General features: G+C 44.9%; 2 protein-coding genes across 2 annotated transcripts in view; one reads left to right on the plus strand and one right to left on the minus strand.

The window, feature by feature from the left end:
- LOC109970077 (neural-cadherin) overlaps positions 1-12,122 on the plus strand; it is a 93,376-nt gene extending 81,254 nt beyond the window's left edge. Inside the window, exons 17-22 of the mRNA XM_020617398.1 lie at positions 3,045-3,328; positions 5,947-6,576; positions 6,727-7,723; positions 9,070-9,163; positions 10,595-10,779; positions 11,809-12,122. Coding sequence (XP_020473054.1) covers positions 3,045-3,328; positions 5,947-6,576; positions 6,727-7,723; positions 9,070-9,163; positions 10,595-10,779; positions 11,809-12,122 — 2,504 coding nt within the window. The remainder of the gene's footprint in view (positions 1-3,044; positions 3,329-5,946; positions 6,577-6,726; positions 7,724-9,069; positions 9,164-10,594; positions 10,780-11,808) is intronic.
- A 543-nt stretch (positions 12,123-12,665) lies between these two features.
- The window catches only part of LOC109970078 (neural-cadherin-like), a 2,825-nt gene continuing 2,809 nt past the window's right edge, over positions 12,666-12,681 (minus strand). The window contains exon 5 of the mRNA XM_020617399.1: positions 12,666-12,679. Coding sequence (XP_020473055.1) covers positions 12,666-12,679 — 14 coding nt within the window. The remainder of the gene's footprint in view (positions 12,680-12,681) is intronic.

Consider the following 12,681-nt stretch of genomic DNA (forward strand, 5'->3'; position numbering starts at 1 on the left):
TTTCTGCTTGATCTGGTGTTGGTTGGAATAATCAAAGGTTGGGTGGTGGGAACCTGGGTAATCTAAACCCCCACCACCCCAGTCTTAAGCTAATTAGGTGCAGCAGCTTTTGTCACCCGTCGTGTTTTCTGAATCCTGTTTGGTCCTCCAAGTGGAAAATTTGCCGAACTAAGTGTGTTTGGTAATGAGATCAAGGCACTTTTTTTTTTTACATTTTGCTGAGTTTAGTGTTTCAGTTTAGTGTTGCCCCAGGGTTTAGTAAACACACACACTTATGCCACTGCAGTGAAGCTGAATAATGTTGATTAGTAAATCACAGAATAACGGGGTGAGGGGGGTGGATGCTCTTTTGTTATGACATTTTTTACTGAACAGAAGTGATGTTAATGTGTCAACAGACGCTAATGATGATGATGACTGACTGGGAATCAGTGGCTGCCAGAGTGAAGAGTGTGGGAACAAGAAAGAGCAAAAACCAGGGTTAACGTCAGTTTGGCTTTTTGATGTGGAGAGGGTTAAAAGGACTTTAAATGTGGTGTTCTTTCTTCTGGATGTGCTGGCCTACCAATCCAATGAGACAGTGAAGAAACAGATTTATGTGTTTTAAGCTTATTAGATTCCAAAACACAGCACAGTGGTTTGTGATGCTGTACAAATCAGGCTGAACTCCCATTAGCCATGCCATGATATGCTGTGCCATTCTGCAGCAGGATAAAAAAATCATGTCTTGCATTTTTAACGAACTGTCTTTGTTCAGCTATTTTATACCCTAACAGAAGAATGCAATTGTACAGAATGAGTATTTGGAGGTAATTATTGGTCATTGGGTTGCATATGTTGCTAATTATAAGGGACAATTTATTCGAAAACTACTTCCCGTAAACCTACTGGGACAAAGTTTCACACAATGTTTTAATGACATGGCCACATTCTGGGCAGTGCAGTTCACTGAATCTCAACAAGCTGCAGTATCCCCTGCAGCCGTCTGAGGCCAGAACATGTGATATTTTTTAATGCGAATTTAAACTGAAATGAAAGTGATGAGTTTAGTCCTTCAGAGTGTCTACCTGCAGTCACCGCTCAGGGACAACTTTCCCCTCAGGTCCACCTCATGCGGAGCAGAGATCTGACCTTAATCTGAATTTTGGGCCTCCTGCTAGGCTGCGAATTAAATCAGCCTTGTCCCCCAGTGTGTGTGTGTGTCTGTGTGTGTATTCAGAAGGCAACACCATATGGCCGGACTCATCATTAGGGAGGCTGCCAAAGGCAAAAACCACTGGAGCTACTCCCTTTACACACACTTACACACACTCACATTTGTACACATACACACAACCAAGTGTCACGACAGATCGTGCTCAGAGGCTGTAACGGACCAGTGCATTTAAGTGTTTGCTCAAACACATATACATACTCTCCGATGGCATAATGAAGGTCCTCCATGTCTCCACACATGGTGCTTGTCTCCTTGGTACCGATAGACAGAGAGCATGCCAGTCCCAGACAGACCTGGCTCTGGGCTCTGAACTGCATCTGTGTGTGTCTGTTTATTACATCCTTGTGTGGGCTTACTGTGCCCAGGTGTACATGGGTTTGAATTTTATACCATAACAGTGAGGACATTGTTCACACCTTCAAAGGGCTGTTTGGGGATTATTACCATGTCTACACTAAAAGTGTTTCAGCCACGAAATGGAAAGAGGAAGAAGCGAGATGGAGATGGAGGAGACAAGGACCATCGAAGAGTTTAGGAGACAAGATGAAGAGGGAGAGGGGATGAAAAAAAGGAGAAGAAGCCAGATAAGATAATGACAAGGCAGGACAAGTGAAGTGGTTAAGAATTGGAAGCAATAAAAGATGTGGAAGGGATGGTCAAAGATATGAGAAAAAAGGAAGTTTGAGGCCAAAAAAAGAAGAGGGGTTGAGGAGGAGTACTGGAAGTGAGGAGTACAGAGAGAAGTCAGAGTAGAGATAGGAGAAGGAGACGAAGGAATGGAGGAAAGAGCAAATGGTGAGGACAGTATGAGAAGTGCTGTGTAGTTTTCAACTCTCCCAGTATGAGGAGGAGGAGGAGGTGTGGAGGAGAGCAAGGCGTCTAACAAGCCCCACTGTGAGAGAGACTATTCCATATCTGCTGCTGTCCATGCTCTCTGTGTCTGTGTGTGTGTTTCCACTGCCAATCACTTGTTTTTCTGCATGGAAATCTGCTCCAGTATAATTCCAAACAGCTTCTTTTCACAGTAAAAGCATCACTGTCAGTTCAACGATGGCACGTGTCATGGCTCAGCAGCTCTGCTCATTCTCTCATACGAATGCATACGTTTTTTTACTGTAACCTTTATTTAACCCGGCTGGCAACCCCCTTTTCAAGTGTTACAGGTTACACCAGAACAATACAACATCAAACACACAAACATGGACAGATTATGAGATAACAGGCCCCTGGACATGGACGTGTAAGAGGCCCCCACCCCTCCTACAATGGAGCGCCCAGCTGAAACTTTACAGCAATGGCCATTTTGTCCTCTATTTGTGATGGTGTTGTTTGTTGGTCTTTGTAGTATTTTTGCGTCTGTGGATGTTTTGCATTTGTGTAGTTGATGTGAGGCTCTTTGTAGTAGTTTTCTATCTTGGTGGTCATTTTGCATCTGTTTGGTCAGTCTGCACCTTTTTGTAGTAAATTTGTGTCTTTGCAGTATTTTTGTGGCTCTGTTGTATTATGCATCTCTTTATGGTTATTCTGCTTTTATTTGTGGTATCTTAGTAGGTCTTTGTAGTATTTTTGTGTTTTTGTAGTTGCTTTGAGTCTTTGTTGTCATTTTGTGTTTATATGGAACAGGTGTGTGTCTCTGTGCGGTTGTTTTGTGTCTTTTCAAGTCATTTGATTGACTTTCTGACAAAAAATGTAACAGTCGCTTCAAACAGAGGCTCAGGCCCAGTCAACGTCCGCTTGACCTGTCAGATACAGTATTTTAATCCAGCACAATATCAACAAGTCGACCCAAACAACACAAACTGACCTGTCCTTCTTTTCTGTCATCCAGGTGCCAATGCCAAGCTGCGCTACCAGATCACTTCAGGAAACACCATGGGCACCTTCGACGTGGAGCCCGAGGTGGGCACCATCTTCGTGGCTCAGCCACTGGACTACGAGATGGAGCAGCGCTATGAGCTCCGCCTGGTTGCCTCTGATGGGAAGTGGGAGAACGAGACGCTGGTGGTGGTTCAGGTGATCAATCGCAACGATGAGGCGCCTGTCTTCAGCCACACCGAGTACCGTGCCACTGTGACCGAGGAGCTCAGCCAGCTGCCAGTTCTCATCCTGGAGGTCAGTTATTGAGTTTGCTGGGATTTTATGTCATAGTAAAGGCTTCTTAAGGGATTCTTAGGACTTTAGTTTATGTTAGTTTATATCCTACTGACATTTGCTGGTTACTGGAGCACATATGAAGCTGCAGAGGGACGATTACCAACCGGGCAAAGTGTTGACTTTCCACAGTTAAGCTGTAAGAAAACATGTTTACTTACTAACTGGTTCATGGTGTTTTGCTATTTTATTATGGTGCGTTCATCTTAAGAATCTCTTCCAGATATTCTCTATATTCGCCCATTTTCATTTTACGTCATAAAATTTTATCAATACATGTGATTGATTCAGAACACTGGTCATCCATGATCACCCAAATCAAGTCATACTATGTTAAACTTGTGTGCACGGTGGTGCAGTGGTTAGTACTGTCAGCTCACAGCAAGGAGGATTATGGAGATGGCATGTTCTGCCGGTGCCTGTGTGTGTTTCCTCCCATAGTCCAGACATGCAGGTCAGGTTGACTAGTGACTCCAAACTGTCTGTAGGTGTGAGTGGTTTTCTGTCTCTGGGTGTCAGCCCTGTGACAGCCTGTCAGCCTGTTCAGGTGTACCCAACCTCTCACCCACTGTCCCCTGGGACTAGCTCCAGACCCCCCGCCTCACTTTCTACCAGATAAACAACACAGATAATGGATGGGTGGATGTTGAACTTGTTTGTGGTACAAGCCCTGCTAAAAAGTGCCTCTCACCAGATGTGTGCTGGGAGAGGGCCCCTCTGTGAGCCTGCACAGCATCACAAGATACAGAAAATGGCCGAATGGATGGGCTGAGAGCACTGAGGTTTTTGATTGTTGACCTAAACTCTAACCACAAGAACCTATCAGAGGTCCATCTGAAACTGTTTTAAAATAGAAATGCGAGGAAGTCACACCTTCAGCAGAAAGGAACTTGCTGAGAAAATGTCAACGCTTATATGAACAATATGCGAAAATGTATCGGGTTTAACGTGAACGAATTTAATAGTATTGGTTACGCTTCAAACATTTAGATGAAGCAGCTGAAGCAACACCTCAACAGAGATCCAGTGTCGACACTAACAGATCACACATGTGACATTGTTTAACACAATATCTGCTGATAGAAGCACCAAGCTTTAACATACCCAAGCCCTTCTGACAGGAAGAGCCCCTCATCTGAAAAGTTGCTTCAGAAAAGTCAGCAGACCTCCTCCTTCTGTGGCTTTCATCCGCCTTTCGTCACACCTATCTCCGGTAATTCACACTAATATGCATGTGCTGCCAGGCTAAATCAGATTGAAAAGGTGGAAGAGCATCAGAAACAGCAGGGAAGTAATCCCCATCAGACAGGCATGTGTCACCGAGTCCTCCACCCGGGCCTACTTCCCCTCGCCTGCTGGAATTGATTTGATGAGCTCTTGGTTCCTCTCTAACACTCCCGATAGTTTTTCCGGTGCATGGCGGCCCCTCCCTGAACACATGCCTCTCTCAGCCCTGTGTGTTAATGCAGTTCAGCAGATAGTGAACGAAGTAGAAAATCCAATTTGAAATGAATATTTTCTGACTTCACCTGTGTAGCAGCCTCCTCTGTGGTGCTGTGACTGCTCATCTTCAGTATTGTCTACCTGCATCATGTTGTCAGGAAATGCACAGAGCTCACGGGGGGAGGCAGCGGGGGGGGGGGGTACTTCAAAGGCTTCTATAAACAAGGCCTCTGGTGAGAAACGAGGAGAAGAAAAGGTAATGGTGTACTTTTTCTTGCTTTTGCTGGCATCCATTAACTTTTAATTGCATTGTGTGACACGGTGACAGATGTGAGAGCTGGCGCAGTCGCTGCTGCTCTGGTCCCGGCGTTCACAGAGATAGCAGGAAGGCAGGTTAATTAAGCAAACAATACAAAGCGACAGAGAAATGTTTATTCCTGTGTTGCAGAGCGCCTGTGTGCGGGGGCAGCTGCTGCAGTCAGCTGCTGTTTGCTGGGCTTGACATTTGTACTTAATGAAAAAGCAATTCAACTGTTTTGCTAAGATACACCTCAGCGAAAAACAGACTGAAAAGGCGATCGACCACCAGGCCTGATCCCACTGCCTCCCTCCTCCTCAGCAGCTCTGTTGGTTTTTTCAACACATCTTTGTATTCCGGTCATAGTTAATCATAAAAATGGGGATAATGGTGCACACTGAGACAATCTCAAGTCACAGCTTCTCAGTCTGTTTCAGACGTCCACACACTGGATAATCACTGCATAAAGTTGTTTGGGAAATTCCAAATGCTGTTAGTAGATCTGAACCAGTCACAGAGCAGCAATCTAATTGCAGAGTGAGCAAGACAAGAAACCACTGATTATGTTGACTGAAATGAAAATCCTCCCTTTCTCTTAGTTTCATTTACTTTACACCAACCTGAAGGTTGTGTGTCTAATACCCCTTTTCCTCTGCTGTATTTTGGCTTTCTTCTGACAGCCATCCAGAACCTGCATCAGAGTTATTAAAGAACATCAACATTTTAAAAACATAACACAACTGGAAGTTTATTCCAGCTCCTTGAAGCAAAATTGCTCAACATTGTGTTTCTTTTCTTGCAGACAGACATATCTGATTTTGTTGTCAAACCTTTGTAGGTGTCAGCCACAGATCCGGACCAGGAAGCCGATCAGACCGCCCTCCGCTACTCTCTCCATGGCCAGGGTGCCGGGGGTGAATTCACTATTGATGAACACACTGGGAGGATCTATGCCCAGCGCCGTCTGGACCGTGAGGAGCGCCCAGCCTGGAGATTCCTCGTCCTGGCCACAGATGAGGGAGGCGCAGGTCTCACAGGATTTGCTGATGTGCTCTTAGAGGTCAGAGATGTCAATGACAACGCGCCTTTCTTCCCATGCCCGGCATTGGAAGTAGACGGATGCTTTGTTGGCCAAGTGCCTGAAAATTCACCTGCTGACACCTCTGTCATGGAGATGCGTGCCATGGACCTAGACGACCCCAACAAGGGCGCAAATGCCATGCTGACTTACAGCATAATCAAAAACATCCGCAACGAGATCAACCTCAACCTGTTCTCTATCAATGCCACCACGGGGACCATCTACACAGTTCTACGTTCCCTGGACCGAGAGGCAGAGGACCATTACCTGGTAGTGGTTGAGGCCAGGGATGGAGGGGGACTGGCAGGGACAGGGACAGCCACTATAATGGTTTCAGACGTCAATGACCACCCACCCCTCTTCACTCAGAGACTCTACACTACTCAGGTGAGTTTACCAAGGTAACTTTATTTGTATAGCACCTTTTAACAGCAAGGCAATTTAAAGTGCTTTATATAAAATGGCACTAAGAAAAACACAAGGCCATCTAAAAAGACATCAGACATAATATTAATAACGTGCTTTTGTTGTGTTCAGGTGACAGAAGACTTGGAGGTAAACAGTGAGGTTCTTGTAGTTTCTGCCACAGATGGAGATGAGGGGGAAAACGCTGTGGTAACCTTCAGCATCGTCAGGGGTGATGAGGACAGGAAGTTCTTTGTGGAGACGGACAAAGTGAACCGACGTGGGGTGATAAAACTTAAGAAGAAGGTTGACTTTGAAAAACCCCATGAGAGAAGTTTCAATCTGACTCTGAAGGCTGAGGACGCTGACTTCTTCAGTCTGGCTTACTGTGTCATTCAGGTGGAAGACTCCAATGATAACGCCCCTGTCTTCCTCCCACAGTTCTATGAGTCACCTGCCATGTCTGAAGACGTATCTGTCGGGACTATTGTTGCTCAGGTTACAGCTTCTGATCTAGACTCAGGCCAAAACGGACGTTTTTCTTACAGTATTTCCAAAGAGTCTGACCCTTACAGCCAGTTCCTGGTGGACCAGTCTGGTTGGGTGGTAGTGGCCAATTCTCTGGACAGGGAGAAAATCTCGCAGCACAGGATCATGGTCCTCGCCACAGATGCTGGGACTCCACCCCTGACTGGCACTGCCATTGTCATGGTGACTGTACTCGATGTTAACGACAATGGGCCAGAGTTCGAGGTCTGCTATAAGCCTGTTGTTTGGGAGAACACGGCAGCACCACAGGCAGTTCAAATAAACGAAACCTCCCTCCTACTCCACGCCACCGATCGCGACACCTCCACCAATGGGGGTCCATTCTCCATACGTCTCCTCATGCTCACCTCAGACGCCACCAACTTTAATCTGACTGACTTTCGCAATGGTAGCGCAGCCATCACAGCCCTACGGACCTTTGATCATGAGCAGCAGAAAGAATACCGGCTCCCAATTCTAATGATTGACAGTGGCTCACCTCCAATGAGTTCCACAAATACACTGACGGTTGTCATCGGTGACAGGAATGACCACCCCCACTTGCCAGGACACACAAAGTTCGTTGTGTACAGTTATGAGGGTATGTTGAGTTTATGGCCTAATTCACAGGAAGGGGAAATGTTCTGCCTGGTTTGGCAGATGCATTTGCTTCATGTTGTTCAGCATATGTAAATGTTTTGTGGAGGGTCATAGGGTTTCTCCACCTTATTTGACCCCATCTATACACTTAAGTCTCACAGTCTTTATGGTTAAAGTTGATTGTACTGTACCTGCACCTAGTGCACTGATTTAGTCTTATGACCAGGACTATTATACTTGGAACGATTTACTTTTTAAGGAGTCGTTTCACCCAGTCCACCTGCAAATTTGTCTGCAATTTGCAAGCGACAATCAAAGATGAAACATGATGTTGTAACATTTGTGATGTGAGCAGCACATGCAAATCATTTTTGACTCAGCCTCAGCCTCTGCTCTGATTTAGTAAGGGATCAGCATGAACCACTACAAAGTACAAGTCTTTGCACACTGAAGCCTGAAACCTTTTGTTTTTAATTCTGTTCACAACAGCACAGTTTAACAGCACTTTTATATTGTAGCTTTTTTTTTATTGGTGTAGCTTTTTACTTAACCTTCATTCATTCAGGAACAGGCTTTGTGAGTGCACTTGCGGTTTGTCCATTTCACACCTGAAAGCCTCACAGTACAACCTACTACTTTCTACTCCAGAGGTTGGGCTGCCTTGCTCAAGGGTGCCCCATTTGTCATTCATCATCCCAGTTCAGATTTTACCTGGTCTGAGGGATTCAAACTTTCTGATTGCAGATGGGCTCCTCTGACCTTCAGGTCCCCCAGTGTCCCCCCACCACCTTCTGAGTGCCCGGTGTTAAGACTGTACTTGTCAGTCGACTGCTCGCAGCCTCTTGCTCCAGCCCACATCACTTATTTAGCATTTCATACCATCTGTCAGCCTGCTGTAATTTGCTGGAAAAACGAAGGCTTGCTGTAATGTATTTTTAGTGGTTTCCCTCTCTGGGGCCTTTCCACATGAAAGTACATTAACCCGCTAATAGGAATCCATCACGTACCTCAGCAATATGCCATGGAGCAAACAATTAACTCCAGCTTAAGGTTTGATGGGCACCTAAACAGGAGCCATTTTAAAAGGCAGCTGATTTCATGACTAAAGAGATTATAGCACTGTGTTCAGCTGTGTTTGGAAGAGGGGTAAAAACAGTGTGAACACTCTTCCTGTCGTGCTGTCAAACCATGACTGCACATGCCAACAAGGCATTGCACACCACCTTATCTCTGTAAAAAGGCCTCCACTCTTAATATTTTGGCTGTACAGCAGGGATCCCGTGTACTCAGAACTAATTCCTTTCAGAGTGAATGCATTTTTTGACTCTTACTTTCTGTCTCTGACAGGCATTCTCCCAGCGACAGTGCTCGGACAAGTTCAGTCCCCCGACCTTGATGACTGGAGTGAGAAGGTGTACCGGTTCGAAGGCAAACCATTCAGGTACTTTGATAAAGTGAAAAGTATTAGAGGGCTGAACGGAAGCAGAGGTGAAAAAGTAAACTTTTAGTAGTGTAAATGTTACAGTAAGGAGAGGTGGAGGGGTCTGAATGACAGCAAGGCCACGACATAGTAACACACCTCCTAAAGTGTCTTCCAGCAAGAGATGCCCATGGAAGAAGAGAGAAAATAAAAGATCTGAGCAGGAACTGACAGATTTAAAATGGAGAGAAAGAGACGGTGAGCTGCAATGAAGAGGAGAGAGGAAAACTGGGACAGAGAAACAGGCAGAGAAACAAAGGAGGAGTGAAAGTGAATGAAAGGGCCAAGGACGGGGAGGAGAGAGAGAGAGAAAAGGGGATCTGACTTGTTAGGAACAGTGTTATTAATACTTCATAACCAGCGGTGTTAAAAATTCCCAGTGAAGCACGGTGAGGGCAAGCTCGTTTTGTTTGATGAGGTGAGGCTTCGTGCGAACGCGTTGAAAGGGGAGCCTGATTGCATTCGCTGCCACCTCCTCTTCTAACAAGATGCCTATAAGGGGAGGCGACAAGAAAGTGTGGAGAACAAAGAAACTGCCAGAGAGGATTACCACAGACAGCAGGCTTCATCACAGCAGCTTGTGCACAGTATGGATCAGGTGTAGGCTGCACGTTTGGTACCTATAGAAATAAAAAATAAAAAAAAAATAAGAAGCAGCACAAGGAGTTCAGATGAGGTGGAGAAGCCCCAGTGAGCCAAAAACAACATGTCACCTCACAGGAAGGACAACATGTCAGCACAGGAAGCAAACAGCAGACTGATCTTCACATTGTATCTGCTCAATTCTTTAAAATCTTTGAGACATAAGGTAAAAGCATTTCATGGCCTATGCACCTAATGGGGAGGTGCATGCATTTTCTTATAGTGTGAATCTATAAAGCGTGACTGTGAGATGAATCCAGCAGTGCAGGTTTGATCCCAAACACATTTTGGCCTCGATTTAGTCACTGTTAATTAATCCATCTGGCCTGAACTATGATGGTCCCCTCGATGAGGGAGGTTAATCATTTACATGATGGCATAGACCCAGGACATTGATCATGATGCCTGGGATTGACTCGCCAAAGGCTCACTGATGAGGACCCCCCAGAGTGATTATTGTTCCACCATAGACATCCATCTGGTCACAGTCTGATCTGAGAAGATTTTACCCAGAAGACCACATAGAAAAACACATGATGATCAGCATCAGGCCAAACTTGGGGCATTTAAGCAGGAGGCTACTGGGTGTTGACATTTTCTCCTGCTTCATCCATGTGTTAAGGGGAAGTTCCATGTAACTTCAAGTTAATCAATTTTGCCTACTGTGCTTTCCTGATGCAGAGATGTTCCCAAGTTTGGCCAATCACAAAAAATATATACACTAAACTGCATTCTCTCCCTTCCTCTCAGGTTGTTCAGTCTGAACCAGAGTTCAGGTCAGCTCACTATCAGGGAGGGGACTCCTCCCGGCTCATACCACCTGCAGGTACGCGTGTCGGACCACACCTGGCCCGACGTCACCTCCACTGCTCAGGTGGACGTCATGGAGCTGCGGCAAGACGCCCTGCAGAATGCCGCCTCCATCCGCCTGTCCAGTGAGTCCCACATGGATATCATGATGATGATGATGGTATCAAAATGTCACTGTTTTTAATAAATGAAACAGTTCACTACAAGAAGCTTTAAAATTACTGTATTATGTCACCACATACTTGGTAGGTTTTCATCCACCGGTTTTTATGCACATTTTTAGTTTATACGTCAAAAAACTTGACTGGAAATGAGGGAAAGAAAAAAAACTAATCACAAAAAAGCAAGCTGCTGTATTGGTAAAAGCAAAATGCAACAAAGTGCAATGGAATCAGACTTAGCAAATCAATTATCATGTACATGAATCATGTGACCTAAATGTCACTGATGAGATGGAAAATAGCAGCAGACTGGAATACATCTGCGTGGAGCAATGCTGTAATGTTCCTCGGGTTAACGCATGAAACTAACAATAATGCCATATCGTGTTTTCTTGACTTCATTTTACCTCCTTGTTGCACCCCCTTCACTGGCACTGGTTTAAGGTCACTTGACCGGAAAATCACCACTGGCTGTTTATCCTGGTGAACCAACTTCTACTTCTCACAACAGTAGTGGAGGGAAATGTGCATTCATTCACATTTTCTTTTGCCAATTTGCAAAATTCAGTTACAACTTATGCTACATTAGGTGGAGCTCCACCAACACAAGATGCATGCTGTTTATGCACGCCCCGCCGGTTGCCAAGGTAACATGGTAATTGACAAGGCGGGATGTTGCACATCCCAGAGTGCCGCGGGGTCCCGGTCTCAGTGCAGTCAGCTCCCCCAGGCTCCATCTTCATCAGCAGTCCACAAGTGTGGCATGATGGGAAATGACTCCCAGTTCTTCTTCTCCTGTCTTGTCTTCTTCTTCTTCCCAGAATTTAAGTTTGGGCTTTTCTTTATTTTTCTTCCTTCATTTTCCTCTTTTCTGTTTTTACCTTTCCCGTGTAGTAACGTGTCTGTCTGTCCAGTATTTTTTATGCGGCTGCCGTTTTCCACTGATGGTTAATAAAGTTAGTAAATAAATCAGTTACCCTTCTCTTCTTCCAGACCTGACAGTGGAGCAGTTTTTCAGCAGTAGTGGTGGTGAGGAGAGTCGCTTCTCCTGTCTGGGTCGAATCTTGGCTGAACTCCTACAGACATTGCCTGAAGATGTCCAGATCTTCTCTGTGTGTGATGCTGGCCGACAGCGGGAGAAGGAGCTTGGCGTTTGGTTCGCTGCTCACGGCTCGCTGTACTACAAGGCAGAGAAACTTCATGGCTATGTGGCAGCAAACAAAGCCAAGGTGAGTTTCAACATGGAGTGCATGATTCCTTTAACGAATTCAGGGTTTGAGCTGTCTGCAGTATTTCTCCTTAACTGAACATGTCTGAACATCATGTCACTTTCTGACTCTTTTCCATTTTACCACATTAACCAGCTGTCTGGACAAAAACAGGCGTTTGGCAGGTTTGACTCTTTATTTTGACCTTAAAAACAATTGGAATTCAAGGAAAAAAACACTGTTCAAAGCCACAGAACTTTTTAAAAATTCTAGCGGAGATCTCAAAGCTTTAAAAGGCATATGTCCAAAGATATAATGATCACAGTGAAAACAGGACAGGACGCAGTGGCATTGCAAAAATCAACAAGTTGCTATTGATTTGATTTGATTTGATTTTGATTTGATTTATTCTTTCAAACATGTAACAACAGTCAATATGTCAACACACATAATTCCACACATATCCACAAATATATTTTCAATTTGCTCATACCTAGTACATGCTTGAACGGAGTAGGAAGAAGTTAGACTTATCTAGTCCTACCCCCTAACATCATCTTATCGTCATTGGTTTGCAAGCAGTATTACTACATAGATAATTTTGTTCTGCACCACACTAGTGATATACTAAAAACACCACACTCACAATGTTTCACCT

The sequence above is a fragment of the Monopterus albus genome, unplaced genomic scaffold (assembly GCF_001952655.1).
Source record: "Monopterus albus unplaced genomic scaffold, M_albus_1.0 scaffold189.1, whole genome shotgun sequence".
Classification (NCBI taxonomy): Eukaryota; Metazoa; Chordata; class Actinopteri; order Synbranchiformes; family Synbranchidae; genus Monopterus; species Monopterus albus.